At 40.7% G+C, this 25431-nt stretch overlaps 1 protein-coding gene across 1 annotated transcript; it reads left to right on the forward strand.

Annotated features, from left to right (window-relative positions):
* The first annotated feature begins 567 nt into the window (after positions 1-567).
* On the forward strand, positions 568-25431 carry MAL2 (mal, T cell differentiation protein 2). Its single transcript, XM_017673463.3, has 4 exons — positions 568-820; positions 12880-13050; positions 20315-20470; positions 23183-25431. Exons 1-4 carry the CDS (start codon positions 689-691, stop codon positions 23252-23254), a joined length of 531 nt encoding a protein of 176 aa, XP_017528952.2. The 5' UTR covers positions 568-688; the 3' UTR covers positions 23255-25431.

Raw genomic sequence — 25431 nt, forward strand, 5'->3', positions numbered from 1 at the left:
TCGGGCGTCCGTACGCGGCAGATGGCCTCATCCCCATTTCACAGGCGAGCACACCACCAGCGCACAAAGCAGATGCCTGCCCAGCACCCACCACCAATAGGTGTTGGAACTGTGGCATCTGACTCCAACGCGCGACGCTGTACTAGTGGTGTTTTAAAAATCCCAATGGAGTCCCATTTAAAGCAGATCCACTCCTTTTTAGGTGTGACTGGTGACCCTGATTTAATCGCCTGAGTCACAATTACAAGAACTACTTTGCAGTTAAACTGAGCAAAGTGGGGTAGGGGAGCTGTGAGAGTTGGGGGCAGGACAAGAGGAAGAGAATAGTTGGAAACTAAGAGGGACAGAAGAAACGGACGGGGCAGGGCGGTGCGGCCGGACGTTGAGAGGCTCCAAGAGCTGGCCGCGCAAGGGACAGGGAGAGCCGAGCACCAGGACCGCGCCAGGTGGCCCCTCCACCCCCGCACCTGGGCACGTGACCGACGCGGGCGCCGGGCGGAGGCGCGCTCACCTGGGCACACGTGACTGGGCGGGGCTTCTGGCGGCGCGGCCACGCCCACTCCCGCGCGGCGCGCCCGGACCCCGCGGACCCCCAGGCGGCGGCGGCGACTGGAGCCCGGGAGGCGGAGGCGGGCGGAGGCGGGCGGAGGGCGGCGGCCGCGGCGCGCCGAGACGCAGCAGCGGCAGCATGTCGGCCGGCGGAGCGGTAGTCCCGCCGCCGCCGAACCCCGCCGTGTCCTTCCCTGCGCCCCGGATCACTCTGCCCGCCGGTCCAGACATCCTGCGGACCTACTCGGGAGCCTTCGTCTGCCTGGAGATCGTAAGTGGGGCCGATGCGGTGAGGGCCGCGCCGGAGGGGGGGGCGAGGACCCGCAGCAGCATCCTACCCCCCGCTGTCTCCTCTGCGCGCGCCCCAGCGCCCGTGCCTCCGACGTGGCCTTTTCCTGCGCCCCTGCCGGCGTCCTCTCGACGCCCAGCGCAGCCCGAATCGGGGCGACCGGGCAGCAGTCCGGCACCGGCCCCTGGCACCTGTTACGGGGCACCTGCTCCCCCCGCTGGCGACAGAAATGGCCCCGGGAGAGCGAGCAGGCGGCCCGGCAGGGCCGAGGATGGGGGCCTTTTGAGAGGAGAAGGGTTTGGGGGCTGCTGGCGCCGTCGGAGACCCTGGCGGCTTGGCCAGGGGCCGCGCTTGGCTACAGTCAAAGCAGGCGCTCTCGGCCTCGCCTGTTGCTAACCTGCCATTTTGTTGGGTGGTGCAAAGGTGTAGCCGGTGACTGAGAGACCAGGAGGCAGCCAAGAGGTGGAAAGCGGTAATGGGAGGTACCAGGGAGAGGAGGGGGCGCTGACGACCTGGGCATTTTCCCCCCTTGCCATTATTAGTGCCCTGTGGACCGGGGAGAGGAGCAGCGTTCAGGAGTCAGGGCAGGGAAAATGTCAAGTAGGAATCGTGCCCTTGGCAGTTTCTAAATAAGTGGGCGTGAGAATGGTGGGGGAAAGTTACAGTCGTGGCTGTCAGGTTCCTCGCCCCCTGCCTTTGCGCCGTCTCCCCTTCTCTATCTATGTAACTCCAGACTTTCTCAGCCCACTTTGTTGGACCTAGCTGAAGGTGAAGTCACCTGGCCTGACCTGCAACCTTCTTGGGCTAGAAACTTGAGCTTTTTTAAAAGAATTTTGCGGAGTTGGAAGCTTTTGAAGCTTCTTGTGGGCCAGGGGGAAATGTGCAAATATAAATTGGGCAATCTGACGTTGCACCATGCTCTGAGAATGGCAAATACCGAGCGACCTGGTAGCGAGTCAGTGCGTTTCCTACAGGCTGGTTTTGTTTGCTGGGTTTGGGGTTTTCATCTCTCTCCCCTCACCCCCTCCTTTGAATTTGCATAACCTGGATTTGGGTCGCTTCGGTTTCACTTTTGTGCCTGTGGAACCAGAATGCGTAGTGAGCATTGATTTTCTGCCCCATTATGCTAAAGTGGCTAAGACACCCTAAATTAAGTTTAGCTCGGATTTGAATCTGAGAAAGGAGACAAGTGAGTTCTAGACTACAACATCAGTAATCAGATCATGAGTGCGAGGCTTAGAAGAGTCTGGTTTGAGTCTGAGCCCAGTTCAGAAGCATCTGAATTCTTTGAATGAGGCTCAGGTGTCCATATGAGAGTGGGGAGAGGGTAGGCTTGGGCCAGTGGCACTGTTGGGGGCAGGTTGGGGGACACATTTAGACAACAAGGTCTGGAGATGAAGATATTTTAGGTTCTGGACTACCTTACTTCCAAGTTCCCCAAACTCCAGTTGTTTGAATTCTTCTTTTAGAAGTTTTTGTTCTATCCACCTTCCACTGTACTGGAATTTACGGAATGTTCACTTAAATAGATTCCCTTTCTAAACTTCAGTACCTATGTTCTCCTCATCCTAAACAATGATTATACGTGAATTCTCAAGTTTGATATGGTGATTATATTTTTTCTAATATTCAAATTCATAGATATGTATTTACATATGTATATATAGGTAAGGATAAATAAAGATACACATATGTATATGGGGCACTGTATATGTATATATTCAGAGAAGGTTCATCCATGTGCTATCAAATCTCAAGAACCACCTATGGTCACGGAAACACTGCCTTTTAGAAACACTGCCTAATTTTGAGGGAAAAATGTGAAAGGTGATTTATTCTATTACCTCTTCTCCACCCTCATATCTCTTTAGCCTAGTGGTTAGTCCTCAACTCTTCCTATACTTAATTACGTGGGCAGCTTTTTAAAATACTGTTGCTAGCCCACACTAATTAAATCAGAATCTGTGGAGGAGCACCCCAGAGTTGGCTAGGTTTTTTAAGGGCTCCCCAGGGTTTCTACTCTTCAGTCCTGGCTGGAAACTCCTGGGGGAGGCCTTGTCAGGACTCCTAGACAAAAGAGCGCTCTCTTGCAAATGTGAATGCTTTCTCTGTGCTGGAACTCCCACCACTCCCCAGGTAGTAGGGTCCCAGGCCCACAAAGTATCCCATCCTCCTCTTATCTCTTCATTTCCTCTGGCTTCTTACTCCAGAAAATATCTAGGACCTTTATCTACCTAGATAAAGCATCGTGTCCAAAAACCATTTCAATTAACTTTTCATGACCAAACATTTTGATAGGTTTACATCTTAAGCCTTCAATACCTCTTTACTTGAGTATCAACCTCCCTCCTCCCAAATGTATAACCCCCTCCCCCACCAAAAATAAAAGGACCAAAATATTCCAGTGAAACTAGTTACCTTAGAGAAACAAGAGACCACATTGAAGCCAAACCATACATAGCTCCTTCTTTGTTCTCCTCTTTCTGTACCACTTAGAGATACCTATTTACTTCCAGAGAACAGAGATGGAGGCCTCCTTGGTACCCTCTGTCTAGAATGCCCACACTGAGCAAATGCAGACATGAGCTAACTAAACACTTTTGAAGCACCTTTGGTCCCAGCTTTTTTAATTTCTAATTTTCTGATTCCTTTAAAGTGTTCCATCTCTCACGGCTCATCAGAAATTCTTCACACTGTAAATTAATGTGAGAATTCCCCAGAACAGGTATAAATACTTGGTGATCTCTTTTCTGGGGACCAATTATTTTAGCCCTTTCCAGTGTTTCTGTATGCACCCACTCTTTCTCAGTTTTGACCTATTCATATCCCATTGTGTTTGTGATTGCTCTATGTCCTGTTCCATCTAAAACTTAATGTGAAAACTTCATCGGACAGCGACAGACTGGGCCATCAGCAGTTGACTCAGCTACTGAAACTACGATCTTAGAGTTCATTTCTCACATTAACCAGAAATTTTGTTCAAAGAATTCAATCCCAATCCCCCTTATTGAGCACCGTTCTCAGTGTCTCAGGTAGAAGCCATTTGTTGGGGAGCTCATTCAAAAGAGACAAATAGTGCCCACCTAACAGAACCAGGTAAAGCAATTTATAGCACTGGCTTCACAGGTGGAGAGGATTGCAACTTCAAATGCATGGCGTGGTTTTTTGACCTAGGTGTGTCGCACTCCTAGATAGCTGTCGTCAGCCCCTTGGTTCTTGCTCTCAGCTATTCTTACCAATGAATGCTTGAGATGAAGAGCTTAAGTTTTACAAAGCAAAGCCTTTCATTTAGGATGTAAAACATACCTTCAAAAGTCATCATTTTTAAACTCTCAGTGTTTGCTGAATTAATGTTTTCTAAGTCATTCATCAGGCATTTATTGACTACCTACTGTGTGTAAGGTACTCTTTTGGGAAAAAAACATGTTTAAACCTTCCTCACCTAAAAGAGCCTATGAGCTAGTTGAGAGGCTATGCACAAAAATAACTACCATTCAGAGAAGAAAGACAAAAGAATGGAAAGTGAGCTACAGCAAAAGCATTTTCCAGGCAGGTCTGTTTATGTGAAAATTACATTGGAGCATCTATCCATTGGGCTGAACAGTCTGTTTCAGCACCCTGTCCTCACTGAGCTTACTGTTCACAATATACAAGAAAGATCAGATGTAGCAGTATTTAACACTGACGAGAATAAAGGTTATTATTGAATTCAGTGTGTTTTACACTTTCAGTGTTTAGGAAATCCTCTACATTCCCCAAGAATGTACATTCCCCAATAGTTCTCTTTATGGGAGGAATTCTAGGGCTCTTACTCATATGCTTCTAACACCAGTGTTTTGGATGCCACAATAATTCTCATTTATTCAACAAATAATTAAGAACCTGCTGTGCATCAGGCCTATGCTTTGCCTGGGAATAGGATAATTACCATAGCTTCTGCCCTTAAAAGAAATTCCTGTACAGTGAAGTATAAAGGCAAGAATTACAATGCTGTGTTTGATGTGACAAAATAGGCTTATAAAAGTAGTATTGAAAAGCAGCGTAGAGTACATCTGGCCACTGGGGAGGCCAGGACAGGCAGCTTCAGGGAGATGGTGACTATTGCATTTAGTCTTAAATGATGAATAGACATTTATTAGAAAAAGTGGGAAAGAGAATTCCAGGTAGAAGCAAGGGCTTGTGTCAACCAGAGACAAGAAGGATTGTGGCATGAAGGTTCTGGAAGTTGGTTTTGGCTTTTTGTTTTGGTTTGGTTTTACATGACTCGTGGGAAGGTAGCAGCAGCAGGAGAAAGAGCAGGTAGGGTTCAAGTTGTGATGTGCTGAGAAATGAGAGACCAAGGTGCAGAATGTAACCTGTCTGTGGAGGGGAGCAGCTGCTCCAGGACAGGCATAAACTTGGTCAGACCTGTGTTTTACAGATCTTTCAGTAGTGACATTTTGTTGTAAAACAGAGGGATTGGAGGCAGAGAGATCAGTGAGGGGGTTTATTGCAGTAATTAATTATTTTTTTCACATTAATTATAATTAATTAAGCATTATAAATAATTAAACATTAATTAATTAATTATTGCAGTGATTAAGGATGAGGAGAACCTGAAACAGGACACATGAAAGAAGCAGAGAAGAGAGAGATTTGACATTTAGAATGTCAACCAAGTATGTAAAGTTTGACATGTCCTGGAATGATACTAGACCAACCTTAAATATAAAATGTAACTCAGAGGAATTATGCCAGAAAAGCAAAGGTTAATGAAGGGGAGATGGGGAGGACGGCAGTGGAGCAGGCTTGTGTCGTCATGCAGCTACATCTTGGGGAGGGACTTCAAGTTCTTTTCAAACCAGAACTTTGACTTTAGACAGACTAACACTTGAGTGTTCAGACATACAGCATTTTCTTTTCTTGACCAGAAAATAGATCTGGGTTGCAGAGGGACAGTGTGCATTTGAGTTGGTGAAGAGAGGCTATCTGAGGGCATGTTTCCATCTCTGCAGGGGTTGGATTCCATAAATCAGATTTTTCCTTTGCCTCTGGGTTAAAAATCTCCATCCATGACAAAAGAGTCTTTAAAACTTCAAAAGAAAAAATAAACTAATGCCCCTGCTAAGGATTATTTTCAGCAGTTGTTTGCCCGGAATGGCAGCCCTGTAAGAAATGTGAAAAACTGAGGAACAGAAAACTTAAACCAAATTCCTGAAAACCTTGACCTTGAGCTCCAAGGAAAAAGGTCAGGAAGAGGAGATTTGTTTCGTGGAGCCCTATAGAAATGCCGTACCTGGTAGCAGGAGCCATGAACATGGCATATCTGCCTTGATCTGTCTCAAGAACCTGGCTGGCATGTGCAATGTCATGCACACAATATCATACTTAACAAAGGCTACTTGACTGTTCTGTAGGACAAACTGAAGAGTGTGAAAATATTCTGGAGAGACTGTCTGGAGTGGAACAGGGCAGCTTTGGAGTGAATGTCCTTTTAAGTCTTGCCCAGCTCTTAAAATTTTTGTCATCATTCTTACCCAGGGATCTACAGTTTGACCTGAATTTCTTATGTCCCATTTTATATTAAAGGGCCATATCCTTTCATAGTCATCATATATGACAATCTCAACTTTTATATAATAACTTTCAGAAAGAGGAAGGTAAAAAAGAAAGGAAAGAGGCAATGATTTGTATGGTTCTTGCTGATTCCAGGGAATTGGCATGCATGAACATTTTTAGCCTAGGTGATAACTAGCTACCTACAAACATGAAAAGAAGATACTAAAAATCAAGGGAAATTATAAATAAGAATAAAAGGGGCCAGAATATATTTCTCCCCTGTAATATGTACTTTCCATTTTAGGGTTAGCGTCAGCTATTTAATAAACTGAAATGGAAGTTCGGGTCAGATTGGAAAAAAGTATAGCTCTTTATAGCATCCTCAAACATTTTTAAAGCTTTTGAATGTAAATCTAAAAACCAAAACTTCTTTTACATTAGTTTATTTTGTACACAGGCCTCTTCTATAGATGTCATTTCTCATTGCTTCCCAGAACTTGTCTTGTTTCCTTTTTCTGATTTAAAAAAACAAACAAACAAACCCCTTGCCAAGTTGTACCTCCAATTCTGAAGTGCACCAGGGCTAGTCCAGGGCTGGTTTGGACGGCAGTCAGCATGGTGAGAAGGCAGATGGGGACTAACAGGGGAGCAGGAGGGGGTGAGTAAAGCGCAAGATAAACACTATCCTACTCAAAAAGTCCAGTGGCAATTGCAGTAGAATAGGTAAACTGAACAAATTTGGGGCTCAAAGAAGATTGAAAATAGGGTATCATGAGCTAGACTGGCAAAAAGTGCAAACTTCCCCATAACTTTCCACCCCGGCCTCCTGCAATACTGTACCAAGTGGTAGGCGTTGCCAATAATAACTTGAAAATTGAGAAGTACATGTTCCTGCTTCACTAGTCTTCATTCCTATTTTTGAACACCCACCACGTATCAAGGAATGAGCTAGGCTCCAGATAGCAATGTGTTCCTGGCATCCCAGGCTGCACTTCTGGAGCATTTTCTTCTAGAACCATTCATTACACATGCTGGTTGGTATCTGTTCATTTCCAGAAGAATGCAATTGAACATCTTCTATAGAAAGCACTGTCCTGGGTTCTGAGCATACAGAGATGTTGTGTTAGGCAATGGCGTTGACATTGACCCCACAATCCAGTGGGCGAAACAAGCATGTGAACCCATAATTTCAAATCAGTTGCTGTAAGCACTGCAGAGGATGTACATATAAGTAACCACAGACACAACAGGGGATGACATCTACCCAGGATAACATAATACAGAGATGGTACTAGAAGATATGGTACTAGAGTTTTGTTATCCAGCAAAAGTTGTGATGGCAACATGCTAAGCAGAAACAGACTCTGTATGTAAGAGGATGAGGGACTGAAGCTGGAGTCTGTCCACAATAGGGTAATATGGAGGGAACATGGCTGGGGAAGAGGGGAGCTTGGAAAGGTGGGCCGCAGTATTCTCTAGTACTGTTAGGACTGGACTACAGTCATATTTTGAATGAATTTACACTTATATGGGCCACCTTGTAAACACACCTAGCAGTTTTTTTGTATCTGTTTTGTATCAGTGTTGACTGAAGAATGTTCCCAATTAACAAAAAAAATCTTTGGGTACACAAGTTGTGTATGCAGTGGAGTTAATTGTAGGTAATCTGTTCACTAGGTGATAAAGTGTCTGAATTTGTTAAACCATGTTGTTTCATTTGCAGGTACCCACTAAGTCGGCATTCATTAAAATAGGAGGAGTTATCAAAAAGATAGGATATTCTCAACTGTGTGGCCCAAACTCCTTTGCAATTCTGATAAGAGTTGTAGAGGTGTCCTCAGAAAAACGCGTATGTACTTATCTGCCCAAATGATATGACTTTAGGGACTCAAACACCCTATTCCACCAACCTGCTCCTAGCAAAAGGATAGAAATCTTGCTCTAGAATGAATGCTAACCTTTGCGGGAGCAGAATAACATAATATTAAGAGCTCTGGAAGCCAATTGCCAGGTTCAAATACCAGGTGTAACATTTATTAACTGTACAACTTAAGGCAAGTTATTCATGGCTCTTTACCTCAATTAACTTTTATCTGTAAAATGGGAATAATAATAATAATTATCTCTCTCTGTTTGTGAGGATTAAATTGGTACAAAGAAAACCCTTTCAACAGTGCTTAGAACATAAGAGCTCAAATAAATGCTAGTTGAGATTTCTATTATCCTCATTAGCTTCAACCTCTCCCTCAAACTAACTATAAGCCAGACTAAGAGACAGTTTTTGTTTCTTCTAGGCTTGCTGGTTGGTTCTTTCTCACTGTTAGAGTGATGAAGTGCCCAATGTGTAAATGGCAGGAGCCCTGGGAAGAGAAAGTTACATGTTATATACAGTTCTAAATAATGAAGTGTTTTTCCTTAAGGGGAAATCTAGCCATTCTTTTATACCTTCAGATTCATTTACCTTTCCCAGTTCTCATTCCAAACACTGACCAAAAATAGGTCAGAGTAGGAATTGGCCTGTTTACTTCATGCAATGATAAGAGTATACTTAGATGAAGGTGTCATATTGGCTTGAAATCATCGGCTAAGATGTCGGAGGGCATGCTTAAAAGCACACTGTTAGGAAATAAGTGACATTTGAAAAGAAAAAGAGTATTTGGAAATGGAATCCTTTAGGGACATAAGAGGACCATCCAAATAGGAGACAAGTTGAAGTCTGTAATCCTTCAGCCAGAACTGCAAGAGTAACTGCTTGCTCAACATAGTGTTTTGCCGTCGGGGTTACATATTTTTACCAGTCCATAGTTTCTAGTGAACACATCCTTTAACACCAATGGTGGTGGTTCAGTTTGATGTAATGTGTGGCTGAAAACCTCCACAGTTTTCTTGTGGGAAGGCTTCAGCAAAGTCACACCCTTCTGGCCCGTAGGAACCAAACTAAATTGATAAAAATATAGTAAGACACAAAGAGGATGTGTGGTTTTAGGAAGGTGTAGCAATTGAATAACTGCAACTCAGCATATATTTGAGCACTTTGAGGTATGTGCCACGTACACCTAAATTTGAGCTCAGAAGGTAAGGGATAACTGAGTCACCAGGGCAAGGCTGCTGTCCACATCTCGGAAATGTTTGCCTTTATGTGACCTGAAAACTTGAGATCAGGAGACAGGAGCCTTGACTTAGTTCCTGGAAGAATTTTCAAAATGTGGTACATTTATATGTAACTCCCAGACCTTTAGGACAACAGAGAGTGACAGAAGGCAGAGATAGACAGGAATTCAGAATGTGGACTGAGACCTAAGATGAGAGAAGGCGGACAAACACGGCATTCCACCCTTGTTCACAGTGTGTGTACTCTACAGTTGCTATGACACTTTAACAACTGTTCTCCCTCTGATTTTAACCATTTGTTGTGCTCTGCTTTCTATCTTAAAAACAAGGCTCCCTTGCAGAGTAGCCTCTACTAAAAAGAGTAAAAGAGAGATCTACTGAACTGATCATTACACTGTGTCTGGTAAATACTCTGAGTTTAGGAACACCGCGAATAGATAAAGTGGATATCCTGAGCATTGGTAATGTTAAAAGGTCCATTTTTAAATCAGGAGCCAGAGTGAGAAGCTCAGGAGAAAAGGTAGCTTTTGGCCAAAGGAAACCATGAAGTAGGGAAGAAATAGCTGTGGTCAAGGCCCTAGTGACCCATTCACCAATGTGATAGTCTTGCAATGAGAAAGGTAGCTCTCCAAAGTGGATTTAATTATATTCTCTGGCCCATCGTCTATCTTCCAAAGCTACCATGTTGAGCAGAACTTCAATCTGGATTTCTCAGAATCTCTGGTCTGGGGATACAGTGTGTGTGTTTATGCGGTGGGAGGGTCATTCATAACCCCTTTCTCCTTCCCTCGCCCCTTTTCCGTGCAACACACACCCCACAAATTGGGAGATGACTCTGTTCTCTTTTCATATAAGCACTTGGTTACCTTTCCAAGCCTTTGAGGTATGGGAAGAGCTGTAATTTTGAATACGAAAAAAACAGTTAATCTATAGTGTTTCCCAGTAGCATCCGCTGTCATGCCCCTGGCCTGCCCTGAGAGTGTGCTTCAAAACCCGCCTCCCCTGACCACCCTCCTAGATGCCTCCTGAGATATTTCCTCTCCCCTTTCCCCGTCTCTCCGTCTCTCAGAGCACACTGTGCTGAGCTCTTTTTATAGCACTCACCACCGTCTGCTGTGAATCAGATTTAATGGCGTCTGTTTCTCCCTTATTTAGAGCTCCTAGAGGCGGAACCTTGCCTTTTTTTCTTTTCTCTTTATTCTTCTTCTACAGTGCCGGGAAGGAGATTTGAGGCTGGCCAGTTTGAGGTCCAGTCCAGGTTAATTAAATATTATGTTAAATTCTGAGGGATCATATAGCTGCTTCTTTAGAGGTATTATCATAATCCCTGTATCATATAATTATGCTTATCTGTTTGAGTTTACCTGCCCCAATAAACAGTGGCCAATTGTTTTTTATTACCCTTTATATTTGCACCTAGGTTCTCACTAAACACCTCTCGAATTAATAGATATTTAATAATGATGTGTATTTCTTAAACAGTATTTAAAGTAACATAGGTTATTTGTAGTAGGAAGAGTAAGAAAAGGCTACCAGGAAGAAGAGGCTGAGAAAAAAAGGAAAGATTTGAATGTCTTATCACCTTCAAATATTTATTAAACAGTGTGAAAGTGTACAGACTCTTTTATCAGGAACATTATTTCTTCCATAACTGCTAATAAGTTTGTGGTTAAACTTTTTAATATGCATTGATATTCATGACCTAGATATCTTTCATAAAACTTGCTGGGTTTATTGTTATTTTTTTATTTAAAATTAAGATGAAGACACAACCACAATCATACATTTATTTGATTGGTGCCTCAGTTTTCATTGTTCACTAGGGCCTTGAGCACAGTTATTTCTTCCCTACTTTATGGTTTCCTTTGGCCAAAAGCTACCTTTTCTCCTGAGTGATCATTTATTATGCTTTCAAAATGTTTTCAAGCAGTAATGAATTGTATGCCTGGACTTGTTTTTAGAAACTTGAATTAAAACTTCTGATTTTAACTTTTAGTGACTTGTGCAATTTGGACATTATTTAGACACAAGAAGCAAGATACATACACATGATTATTGGTTTGATATTTGGAGCTCCAACTGTTCCCCTGTGGGAACTAGGAGGTTTTCACTAAATATCTGAGAGCCTTCTACATGCCAGATGTACATGCTTCTGTATCATCCATGTGGGGGAGGGGAAGCAGGGGGCACCGAGCCCCATTTGCCTTTAGATGGCATCCGGGTCTGTATAAAGCCCAGGTTTCTGTGTTGCCAAATCTGTCATGGTGCCTGACTGATAGGAAACGATGATTGTGTAGACTGATAAATGGCTTTAGATTCAGGGACTTACAAGGCAGCATGTTGCCAAGAAGTTCTAATAGAGCAGTAGGACTGAAAGCCAGGGCATTCAGTCACAGTGTTTCTCATCAATATAACATATCCACAATGGAGAGCTCGCCCAGAGCAGGAGGGGCCCCTGAGCATGGGGTAGAACTCAGGAAAGACTTTCAGGATGATGTGTTATTCAAGATAAGCTGTGCATGGGAAGTTGCTCTCTGGTTAGAGTGTGGCAGTGGACTGAAGAGGAAACTCCTAGTGCTGGTTCTTACTCAGGATCATCTCTGGCCTCCCATTGCTCTTGAGTGATGTTCAACTTCTTGACCTGACCTTTAGGACCGCTTCAGCCTCCAGCTCATACTTCTGGACCAAGTTTAGCTTATACCATTTTACTCCCACCATCTGGCACAATGCTTGAGACAGTAGGTATTTGTTAATATTAGATCCATGAATATCTAAAGCACCTAGTCCCATGCCCAGCACAGAAAAGTACCAATAAGAGATGGTAGATTTTATTGTTTACTATCATGTACAACAGCTGCAACTATTATTTTATATATAGGCAATAAACTCACATGTACAAATAGGTCATGAATAAGGACTGAAACACGGCCATTAGAAGTAACACATTACAAAGGTGTGGCTGATCTCTGCTAATAACTGCAAAGTGGTGAGACGAAGCCAGTGGATGGTGATTTGAAGAGTATTAGGAAGGAGAGGAGCTGGAGACCAAACAAAGATGAATTTGTAAAAATAGTTGGCTGGTAAGGAAAATACTTAGGGCAGGAGCTAGGAAGACACTGGGGGCCAAAGAAAAATATTTTTACATGATGAAGGAATGCTGGGCTGAGGACCAGAGTCCAACATGAAGGCAGGTGCAGAACCAGAGTGGATCGGATCAGGCCTGCGAGTGGGAGCACTGGCCTTGCCTGAAGGACCCCCGAATACATGAGAGAAAAGGTGGGTGGGGTTGCAGGCAAGGGTGCAGGGTCTGGGGAGAAATAGAGGTGGTATAAGGGTGATACAGGTACGTTCGATTCTGCTGCCCAAACCTGTTACCGTCTTCTTTCCTTCAGCTGTTCGGGGGCCTCGTCTGGATTTTGGTTGCCTCCTCCAATGTTCCTCTACCTCTGCTCCAAGGCTGGGTCATGTTCGTGTCCGTGACGGCTTTTGTCTTTTCCCTCCTCTTCCTGGGCGTGTTCCTCTCTGGCATGGTGACTCAGATTGAGGCCAACTGGAACTTCCTGGTAAGGGATTTTTTACGTCTCTTTCAGGCAAAAGTGAAAAATTTATAAATATCTCATTCTGTCCTGAAATGCCAGATCCCCTGTCCCATCTGTGGGCAAAAAAAGGTCAGACCGCAGGATCTGCCAATCTGCCATGTGTCTGCCGTGCTGAGCAGCAGGGTCCCAGTTTGTGAAATTCCTGTGTTGACAGAGCTGAGCAGTCTTTCTATTACTCCTTTATGAGTTAGATGACCTTTACTCAAAGACTGTTTTATTTCATACAACAAGTGAGTTGCATTACAGTTACTGAACCATTGAACAGATGCCTTTGGGAGGTGGGGGCTATGACATACATCTTGAAATTTTCTGTTGATTTCTGCTTCAGATGTATACTCTGTTCAGAAAACTGATAGCTACATGTTCTACTCTCCAAATACTTGGGTAAAAAGGAGAAGTTTTATATTTATTTTCAATTCCTGTCCTAAATTAACAAGAATTGGTAAGGTTTTTTTTTTTATTAAACTATCACTGATAAACACTCCTATGAAGGTTTCACATGAAAAACATTGTGGTTACTACATTCACCCATATTATCAAGCCCCCCATACCCCACTGAAGTCACTGTCCATCAGCATAGTAATATGCCACAGAGTTACTACTTGTCTTCTCTGTGCTACACTGTCTTCCCCATGACCTGCCACACACCATGTGTACCAATCATAATCCCCCTCAATCCCCTTCTCCCTCCCTCCCCTGCATCCTCCCCTACCCCTCCCCTTTGGTAACCACTAGTCCCTTCTTGGAGTCTGTGAGTCTGCTGGTGTTTTATTCCTTCAGTTTTGCTTTGTTGTTATACTCCACATATGAGTGAAATCATTTGGTACTTGTCTTTCTCCGTGTGGCTTATTTCACTGAGCATAACACCCTCTAGCTCCATCCATGCTGTTGCAAATGGTAGGATTTGTTTTCTTCTTATGGCTGAATAATATTCAATTGTTTATATGTACCACATCTTTATCCATTCATCTACTGATGGACACTTAGGTTGCTTCCATATCTTGGCTATTGTAAATAGTGCTGCAGTAAACTTAGAGGTGCATATGTCTTTTTGAATCTGAGACCTGGTTTTCTTAGGGTAAATTCCTAAGAGTGAAATTTGTGGGTCAAATGTTATTTCTATTTTAGTTTTTTGAGGGACCTCCATATTGCTTTCCACAATGGTTGAACTAATTTACATTCCCACCAGCAGTGCAGGAAGGTTCCCCTTTCTTCGCATCCTCACCGGTATTTGTTGTTCCTTGTCTTTTCCATGTTGGCCATCCTAACTGGTGTAAGATGATATATTATTGTGGTTTTAATTTGCATTTCCCTGATAATCAGCCATGTGGAGAGCATCTTTTCATATGCCTGTTGGCCATCTGAATTTTTTCTTTGGAGAAGTGTCTGTTTTTATCCTCCACCCATTTTTTAAATCAGGTTATTTGCTTTTTGGGTATTGAGGTGTGTGAGTTTTTATATATTTTGAATGTTAACTCCTTTCAGATATGTCATTTACGATTGTATTCTCCCCTACTGTAGGATGCCTTTTGTTCTACTGATGGTGTCCTTTGCTATACAAAAGTTTTTTATTTTGAATGTAGTTCTATTTGTTCATTTTTGCTTTTGTTTCCCTTGCCCAAGGAGATGTATTCAGGAAAACTTTGCTCATGTTTATATTCTAGATATTTTTGCCTATGTTTTCTTCTAAGAGTTTTATGATTTCATGACTTACATTCAGGTCTTTGATACATTTGAAGTTTACTTTTATGTATGGAATTAGACGATAATTCAGTTTCATTCTCTTATACAGCTATCCAGTTTTGCCAACACCAGTTTTTGAAGAGGCTGTCATTTACCCATTGTATATCCATGGCTCCTTTATCATATATTAATTGGCTATATATTCTTGGGTTGATATCTGGACTCTCTATTCTGTTCCATTGATCTGTGGGTCTGTTCTTGTGCCAGTACCAAATTGTCTTGATTACTGTGGCTTTGTAGTAGAGCTTGAAGTCAGGGAACATAATTCCCCCAGCTTTATTCTTCTTTCTCAGGATTGCTTTGGCTATTTGGGGTCTTTTGTGGTTCCATATGAATTTTAAAACTATTTTCTCTAGTTCATTGAAGAATGTCATTGGTATTTTGATAGGAATTGCATTGAATCTGTAGATTGCTTTAGGTAGGATGGCTTTTTGACAATATTAATTCTTCTTATCCATGAGCATAGGATATATTTCCATTTATTGGTGTCTTCTTTGATTTCTCTCATGAGTGTCGTTTAGTTTTGAGGGTATAGGTCTTTCACTTCCTTGTTTAGGTTTATTCCTAGGTATTTTATTCTTTTTGATGAAATTGTGAATGAAATTGTTTTCCTGATTTCTGTTTCTGCTAGTCCATCATTAGTGTATAGGAATGCAGCAGATTTATGTGTATTAATCTTGTATCCTGCAACTTTGCTGAATTCAGATATTAGATCTAGTAGTTTTAGAGTGAATTCTTCAGGGTATTTTATGTACAATATCATGTCATCTGCAAACAATGACAGTTTAACTTCTTCCTTACCAATCTGGATGCCTTTTATTTCTTTGTGTTGTCTGATTGCCATGGCTAGGACCTCCAGAACTTTGTTGAATAAAAATGGGGAGAGTGGGCATCCTTGTCTTGTTACTGATCTTAAAGGAAAAGCTTTCAGCTTCTCACTGTTAAGTATGATGTTGGCTGTGGGTTTATCATATATGGCCTTTATTATGTTGAGGTACTTGCCCTCTGTACCCATTTTGTTAAGAGTTTTTATCATGAATGGATGTTGAATTTTGCCAAATGCTTTTTCAGCATCTATGGAGATGATCATGTGGTTTTTGTCCTTCTTTTTCTTGATGTGGTGTATGATGTTGATGGATTTTCAAATATTGTATTATCTTTGCATCTGTGAAATAAATCCTACTTGATCATGATGGATGATCTTTTTGATATATTTTTGAATCCAGTTTGCTAATGTTTTGTTGAGTGTTTTTGCATCTATGTTCATCAGGGATATTGGTCTGTAATTTTCTTTTTTTGCGTTGTCTTTGCCTGGTTTTGGTATTAGAGTGATGCTGGCCTCATAGAATGAGTTTGAAGTATTTCTTCCTCAGGAATTGGTAAGTTTTAAGAAACAAATTTGCAAGCAACACAACTTTGAAATTATACTATTCAGTTGGATCAGCTTATTCTCCCTTTTCCTCTATAATATAGGGGGCCTCTTTCAAGTGGTTGTCATTTTCTGGTACTTCCACAGAGTTGCCCAGTGGAGCATGAATTCCAATCCGTGATGGACAGGGCTATGATGAAGCTCATGGAGAATCCCATTAGGTTTTGATTACCCTTTGGTGATTAGAAACCGAAATTGAGCCTTTATATATGCTCCTTTTGAGTATAGTAGCATTTTATTGAGCATCTTTAAGGCAAATGTTAAAAGGAAATATTTGTGCCTTTCTTATTCATAGAGCATAAGGAGAACTGTCATCCCCAGCGTTACCAGCAGTGAAGTCTAGTGAATATGCCCATTAAACCAGCCCAGGGGCAAATGCTGCAGGTTAGTGTGAAGCCAAAGAGGAAGTGTAGGGCAGTGGTTACAGCCACACACAGGCTTTGAGGTTAAGTCAGCCTGATTAACACTGTAGCCTTGGGTAAAATATTGAACTGTTATGAATTTCAATTTCTTCTGTGAACTGGTACTAATAATACCTCCCTCACCAGATGCTGTTAATGAATATAATGGAATTAATGTATTATAAAGTGCTCCGTTTTGTGTCTGCTTTATACTAAGTGGTCAGTAGTCATCATAATTCCTTAACACAGTGAGGCTTTCAATTTGAAATGTTGAAAGTCCTTCTGTTTCTTAGGTTGCTGATAGAATGTGTTCCTACATTTTTGCCTTGCTTTCTCATTAATGATGAGAAAGTATTTCTAATAATTGGTCAAGTGATGAAGATAGAGGTTCCCTATTTAAATTACTGATAGATGTTTAATCTCCTCTTTCTAAATGCCAGGCCTTCCCATATGTCAATCCCTCATGTTGGTAAGCCCCATCAGTAAGGCCCTGACCAGCCATTCACCACTGCCCATGGGTTTCTGGGTATTCTCGCCTTGGGCTGCTTTGCTTCCAGAGTGTCTGACGTGCTGCTGCAGCCACAGTTCTGCCCATCTGGAAAATATTGCCTAACCACTGTCTTTCAAAGCCAGTTCTGAGTGTAGCTGTAATGCATATAGAATGTAGCTGCTGCCCCCTTTCACGTTGCAACCACCGTCCTGCCGACCATAAATAAGCTCAGGCTTTTTTCTTTCTCCTTCAGTCGGACATAAGGGAACTTCTCCCCCATGTGCCATAGGTGTGAGTGGAGGGAGGAGGGCAGTCCCAGTCTGGTAGGTGAGATGGGGGCCTGCGCTACCTGTTCACGTAGCTGACCTGCTAGGACAGCTCAGATTGGTCTCTGATGTGCCATTCCCATCGTAAGGAGGATGGCTGTTGGCCTGGCTACCTGTATGAACTGGTAGCGTTAGTAGAATCAACTCATAATGGGTGTTTCTGGGTATTTAGTCATTTGGTGTCTCAGGTCAATTTTACCTTCTCTTCAAGGGCTCAGGAGTACACAAGAAGCTACTTTTCAAAGGCATGTATTTCACCCTGCAGGTCACATGCCTAACTCTAGAACTCCAGGAGCCTGCAGAGTGATTTTTCTCACCAGTGCTACCATGATTTCCATACTACATCTTCCCCTCTGACACCTTTGGATACCTATGACCCTAAGGATAATACCGGTAGCTGGGTAGTATAGCCCAAGCCATACAGAGTTACAAGTGCCGGAAGCCTATTGGATGGTAACACCTATGAAAGATGAAGGGGGAAGAAACATTAGAAGAAAGGGGTCAGAGAAAGCCTTCCCCACAATTCAATTTTGATGTTCCTGAAGAAAGGAAAGATGGGGTAGGGTGGGTTGTGGGGGCAGGTGATGGGTTCTTAGAAGGATCTCTCCAGTGAGATACAATACTGTGTGGAAAAAGTGTCACCCTTGAAGTATAGAGTGCAGCCAAAGCAGCTCATGTTCAAAGATGTATGAAGGTGGCATCAGAGGAGGCTCTGAAGAAGGCAAGGGCCACATCATACCAAGAGCTCTAGGCCATGCAGAAAACTTTTCCCTAACTTTTAAGGTAAAGTAAGCCATTTTGGAGGGTCCACCTCAGTGAGGATGAGCATCTAATAATCTCAAACATATTTTTCTTTTAATATTTTTTTTTACTAATTAAGATCCAGCTCTATTACATTTAATCCCTAAGAGTAGTGACATTTGGATGTGACCTATATCAATTAACATTTGTTGAATAATTACATTTATTTGAACATTTCTTCTATAGGTTAGACATGTGGCCAGTGTGTAACACTTTTCTTAAATCTTTTGAAGACATTGGTAGGTCAGTTTATGAATTAGAGGTGTTACATAGAAAGCATTTTAACATTGGACCTTTGTAATTCTTACTCCTGGTTAGTTAACTGTCCTTATTATTCTAAGAATAATAAAAACAATCCCTGTGGCTGGTTTTATTTGCTGAATGGGCATTTTCCAAGACAGTGCAGTGTTTTGTGTTTTTTTGTAATATTGCTATGTAAATAACAGACAAAGTTTAATAAGACAGAAAGTGAACTTTTGAGCCAGGCAGACCTCTGTGGGTTTGAGTTCTTCCTTCAAAAGTTTTATGTGGTTTTGGGACAGTCACTAATTTTAAAAAAGAATAAATTCCTTGTTTGTAAAATAGGGATAATAAATGGGGGTTATAAGGATGAACGGTAATGCATGTAAATACTGGATATTTGGGGCTGTTAATGAAAAAGCACAGCAATATGTTGATGGTATATTAATTCAGGTAAGATGATGTGGATTTTAATAGAGTTATGCTTCACATTAATGCCAGCAATAAAGGAAATAACCTCATATGGCAGTTGAGTTTTGTGTGAAGAGCTATACATTTTGTAAAAGAATATGACATATTATCATCATTTTAGACTATCAGGAGATAGTTACTGAATTGTAGGATTTCATAGGTCTTCTGTACCTTTCAGTATATGGGGTGACAATCGAATGGATAAAAATAGCAATTGCTCAAAAATAATTATAAAATGTGTGTAGGGAGATTCAAGATGGCGGCATGAGAGGTGATTTGGAGAATTCCTCCCAAAACCATAGATAGTATGAAAATGTAGTTAATTGATACAACTAACCCTAAAACAACAACAAGAAAGAAGGCTGAACCAGACTGCACACAGACCTCACAAACAGAGCAGACCTCACGAAACAGGCCAGACTGTAGTGTGTATGCAGACCAACCACATTTTTGTACAAGGGAAATGGATCCAGTCTGTTCAACTGATGGCCAAACTTATTCTAATAGATGCATTTTCTGCAGTGAAAAATTAGAAAATAGTGGAAAGTTTGAATTTAGTCACTATGGTGCATGCTGATTCTGCCTAAAATATACATTCCTATGGCTTTTATTGCAATCCTACTTCGTGATGGATTCTACAACCAATTACGGTTTTGAAATCCTAGATGACCAAGCAAAGCCTTCTATGCTACACAAGATGGAACACAGAATGATGAAGAATTTAACCAACTCTAAGAACCTATGATTCAAAGATTCTTATTCTCTATGTCCAATTATTCAATTATAGTTCAAAAACTTAATTGTGGGTTTGATAACATAAAATGTAAAGCAATTTAAAATCATAAATATTTCAATCAATAAAATGTTAAATATTATCTTTAAAAAAATGTGTGTAGGTACATCAAAGAACTATGTAGTATACTCTAACAATATAGTTAGTATGTAACAACTATAATAACAAGTGCTAATTTAAATGCTATTTCACTTGAACTTAAAGGACAGCATGTTATTCTCTTTGTATGTTATGTTAATTGATAGTGCTCTCATGGCACGTCCACCTAACCTGAAATCATGTATTTTATTTTAAAATACAGTATATTAGAAGGTTTGCCCTATGCCAATTACTGTGGGTCAGTTGATTTTCATTTGGATTCTAATAGCTTGGCACAGCCAAAAAGGCCAAAGTAAGTGGTGAATATAGTTGAAGGTTATTTGATTAAGTGTTCTGGTCATCTTGACCCTCAATTTCATCATTTGATATAAAGAAAAGAGGAGAACCTCTTACTGTTTTTCATTGTAGACCTCTGTCTGTCCCCTCCCCTTTCAGGATTTTGCTTACCATTTCACAGTGTTCGTCTTCTACTTTGGAGCCTTTTTACTGGAAGCAGCAGCCACGTCTCTGCATGATCTGCACTGCAATACGACCGTGACCTTGCAGCCGCTCTTGACTGATAACCAGTACAACATAAACGTAGCAGCCACGGTGAGTGTTTGATGAATCCAGCTTACTGGTATTTCCCCTCCACTGTCAAGGCCTCCAGAAAGCTCCTCAGACAGTAGCTTTTTTAAATAATGGCCATTAGCATTAAATATATACTAGCTGTGTTGTGAATAATGAAATGGAAGTGTAAAGAGATTGACATTCATGTAAGATTATAGCCAGTCAGTGGTAGTGGTTGGCCTTGCACAACAAAGTCTACACTGTTAGAAGAATTGTGCTTCTTACTTCTTGTAACTTCAGACATGGTAATAGGTATTCAGTACCTATTTGCAATTCATTTTAATTCAATGAATATTTACTGAGAGCCTACCAAGAGGCAGGAAACTTGCTAGGTATTGAGGGCAAGAATGAATAAGGTGCAGTTCCTGCCATTGAAGAAAGTCCAGGCAAGTAGAGGTGGAAATATACCGATCATAACAACAGATGATGCATGGATGAAATGCATTCCATGGGGAAACCTTTTGAATTTTTATCCTCAATTTATGTACTTAACTGAGTTTGTCATTTTGTTTTGATATAGGTCCTTTAAAGACATGATATTATTTCTGTTTTCATAGAAAAATTTTAAGGTGTCAGAAATCCAAATATTTTCCCTTGAAATTTCTTGATATGTGATATGACTGTATAGCAAGTTAGTAACCCTATAAATAGCCCAGGACTTCCCATAAAGCCATTAGAATCTGTCTGGAACAGTGCTGTCCAATAGAACTTTCTTAAATAATAGAAATGTTTTCTGTATACACTGTCCAATAGGGTGGCTACTAATTTAGTAAATTTATTAATTCATTTTAATTAATTTAAATTTAAATAGCCACATCTGGCTAATGACTATCATATTGGACAGCACAGGTCTAGAGTCTGGGGTTTGAATGGTGGAAAACTGATGATTTCAAGACCTGCTATCATAAGTTTCCCAAGTCTTTGTCAGGATTTGTCAAAACTGACTGAGTGTCTACAATAAATTGGACTGAAGGTGGGATTGGAGCAGAAAGGAGACATGGTGCCAGCTTTGAAAGGCATATAGTTTAGATCCATGGTTTTTATACTTTTATAAAAAATGAAATTTTTTTCTTAATGAAATGTTACTTAAAAATCAGTAAATGTAGAAGGTAGAAGCATAGATGCCCTAGTTTGAAGGGGAGAAGAGGGTCCTGAATGATGACCTTCTTCTCTTCGTAACGCCACCTCTCCCCACCTTTTAATTTTAATCATTTCTGAGGCACCTTCATGGAATCCTTGTGGTTCAAAGATCACAGTTAGAAAAGAACTGGTTTTAACAAGTTTACAATGTGACGAAAAGTTCAGGGACTTGGAATGGACTTTTTCTCTGTCAGACATCCTTCCTATTAGTCACCAATTCTCATTTACTACTTCCATCCCCTCCTTTTAGGTGGTGCGGTTTAAATTATCATTCTCTCTCTTGGGTCCTTGAAGTAGCCCCAAAGTAACCTATTTATAGTTGTCTAAGATCCTGCTTTAATAAGAATAATCGGTGCTTATGTACTTGATAATTGGTGGTGGATGTCATTAATTTCTCACTAACATTCCTTTGCCCCAAGAGACCAGCTCTCAAGTGTTTTCTGTAGGATGATTCTAGTCTGGCTTTCCCTCTTTTATGACTTTGTCCCTGTTATCCTTCCCTTAGTTTCTCTGCCTAAATGAGGCTGCTTTAGTAAATCTACATACTTTTAAGTTCTACATGAAGTCCCAGTTCATTCAATCACTCCAGTAGAAGTAAATCTTCAATTTCTGAGTTTTAATGACACTTAAATGCATGAGCCATTTATGACATTAGATTGAGTCTCCCTCACTTTTCTTTTTATTTCAGTATACCTAAAGAGAGGAAAATTCTGTTTCACTTGTAATTTCAAAAGTGGTCATTCTATTCCGTAGGCAGTGTCTAGATTAGAGATCAGAGAGACAACCGGCAGAAGAAGGGTGGAGGGAATAGCAGAAAGGTAGTTACACTGTGAAAATGTCCTATAGGCCAAGCTGCTATTCCTTCTCAGAGCTGTAATTCCTGGTAAAGCATGCCTGCACGAATCATAATGTTTATCATACTGAGTTGTTTTGACTTAGAATTCTATATAGATCACAAACCCCAAAAGGATGAGGACAGTATCTGCTGTTTGTTTCTATGCATCAAACATACAGATGTACAGACACATGGTTGGTACTGAAGAAGCTGTGTCATGTACGAGGACAGTCATTCCAAGCTGGAGGAAGACTTGATGATCTCCCCTGCCAGCCTGATGATTCATTTTCTTGGGTTTTCTTCAGTTCTAAAGCCACTTCCCATTGTCATGGGAATGATTCGCTACATCTTTAAGTTTCAACAGTTGCAGTTTCCTTGGCTGGGAGATCACTGTATGAATAGGCACCTTTTACTGAATTTTTGAATACTCAGTGGGGAATTTCATAAATAACTTAACAAGTGAGTCCAGTATGTGAACAAATGTTCAACCTAAGGCTCTCCACAGTTGCCAAAATTACTGAGGACTGTAATGTTTAAAAGAGAATGGGGTGAGGAGTAAAAGAGTAGTACAAATCATCAAAAAAAAAAAGATGAATATAAACCATTTTCATAAGAGCTGAAGTATCTTTAAGAAGGCTGGCCAGGAACTATCTTAAAGTAGTTGTCCCTTACGGTGAGTGTTACAAATCTCATGTGAATTTTGATTTCTTTTTTCTTAGATTTTCGCCTTTGTGACAACAGCTTGTTACGGTTGCAGTTTAGGCCTGGCTTTACGAAGATGGCGCCCCTAACACTCCTTAGAAACTGTTAGTTTCATTTGTCTACTTTATCGTCTGATCAGTTTGGATAGCATTTTGTCTGTATATAACAGCAGTCCAACAGTTACTTGTTTAGTATATGGAGAGAATCTAAGTACAAGTTTTGGTTCATTTCATGGATGGAGTTTAAATTTTATTATGATGTTAAACAGAGAAATAACCTTTAATTTTACATCTGTCTCTTTTTCCTTTTTCTCTTTTAAAAAAATGCCTTTATATTCATAAATTACACAGATATTGTTCATGAAAAAGGGACATTTCTTTTGTGGCTGTCACCCGAACCTTAATTTTCATAGGTAGCTAAAACCCTCTTTAAAAAAACCCACTTCAAATAGACTTTCCACCGAACTCTCCTTTGGTGTAAAATAGAGATTGGCCGTCTTTTACTATAAAGGTCTAGGTGGTAAGTATTTTAGGCTCCGTGGGCCATGCAGTCTCTGTTGCAGCTGCTCAACCCTGCTGCTACTCCATGAAAGCGGCCATAGACAGTACATACATGAGTGAGTGTGACCATGTTCCAATATAACTTTTTTTTTATAAAAACAGGCAACAAGCTGGTTTTGGCCTGTGGCCTGCAGTCATAGTTTGTCAACCTCTAGTGTAAAACCTTAGTTATATGTTCTGTGTTTTACTGAACTGATATGGAAGGTATAAAGCTAATTAGACAAGCTACATATTTTATCTCTTTATGCAATAATTACATTTCCTTTGTGGTAATGGTCAAAAACTTATCCTTAAAGGGGCATATAGTTTCTCAACTAATTCAAATAGAGTCTTGGGTACAGCGAAAAGTAATTTATGTCATGAACCCTAATTGTTTAATCAAACTAAAAGTCTCTTAACAACTGAGAAAAACTCACACCTAGCATCCTTAGAATGAAATCCCCAGAGACCATTAACCACTAGAGGAACTGCTATCTAGCTACTAATGTCTTACTTTGGGTTTATTTATGCTTCAGAATACAGCTGTTTGCCTGTGCATGAATATACAAATATTTGTGTGTGGATATGTGAGGCTTTACCAAATAGAGCTCTCTGTAGAGTTAATTTTTACTTCTAATTATTTTGTATAACATATTGAGTTAAATTTGATAGAGTATTAAATATAACTTAGAGTTGTAGATTATTAACATCATTTGGTAATATCCCTGACATCCATGTTTGTTTGCATTGGTGAAAAATCAGTTTTCAAACAACTGTCACAAAAACTGCCTTTTGTTGAAGAGCACAAACAAGTATTTTAAGCCACCTGTAGAGACCCTGATCATGGAAAGGTGCCAAAATGGCTTGACTGGGTAAACAGGTTACAGTTATGCCCCAGCTCCACCACACTGTCCAACCAATATACTGATCTCTTGTCCCAAGAGGGCTACCTCTGGGAAAATAGGGCTTTTGGTTGTTCTATACTTTTAGCCCTTTGCTTTTTTGGTGGAATCATCCCCTAAGAGTGCCACATATAAGTTGGGCTATTAGGTTTCTTAGAACATAGAACAATCCTGAATGAGTAGCATGATCAATGCTCTGTGATCAAATGTTTTTTATGTACTTATCTATCCCCTAGAAAGAATTTTATTAGAGTTTGGTTCATGATGTAATTATAAAGATACAAAGATTCAATTTGTCACAACAGGAAATCAGTTTTACAACTCTATACCAATGTCTTAATCTCTTCTGTAATATATGACTTCCTTGGTTTTTCCAGCTCTATACGACACACTTAAACCTGTATTATGAATTGTATATTACAGTCATAAATGTGCCATAAAGCTATATAGTCCATTCTGGTTGGAATTGTTTAAAGTTAGTCTGTTTTTGTTTCTAAGGTATAACAGGTCCATGCTTGGTGGCATTAAATTAAATGATTTCCTGAAACTGTATTGGTGGTACTTCTGTTAAAGGACTGCTTTCTAGATCATTAAGAACCAAGCTTAAAACTCATCTAACTGTGAATACTTAGATTTGTAGATTAATTGCATTCTCGATTTGTGAGTTGAGTGACAAAGCACTTAAAAATTACAGCATTTGAGAATTTCTTTATATATGCTGTAAAAATGAGAAAGTGTTGGTTGGTTTTAAAATCTGGTAACTCCATGATGAAAAGAAATTTATTTTATAAGTGTTATGACTCTAATAAAGTATTCATTTGGTAA

Source organism: Manis javanica, chromosome 2, assembly GCF_040802235.1.
Source record: "Manis javanica isolate MJ-LG chromosome 2, MJ_LKY, whole genome shotgun sequence".
Classification (NCBI taxonomy): Eukaryota; Metazoa; Chordata; class Mammalia; order Pholidota; family Manidae; genus Manis; species Manis javanica.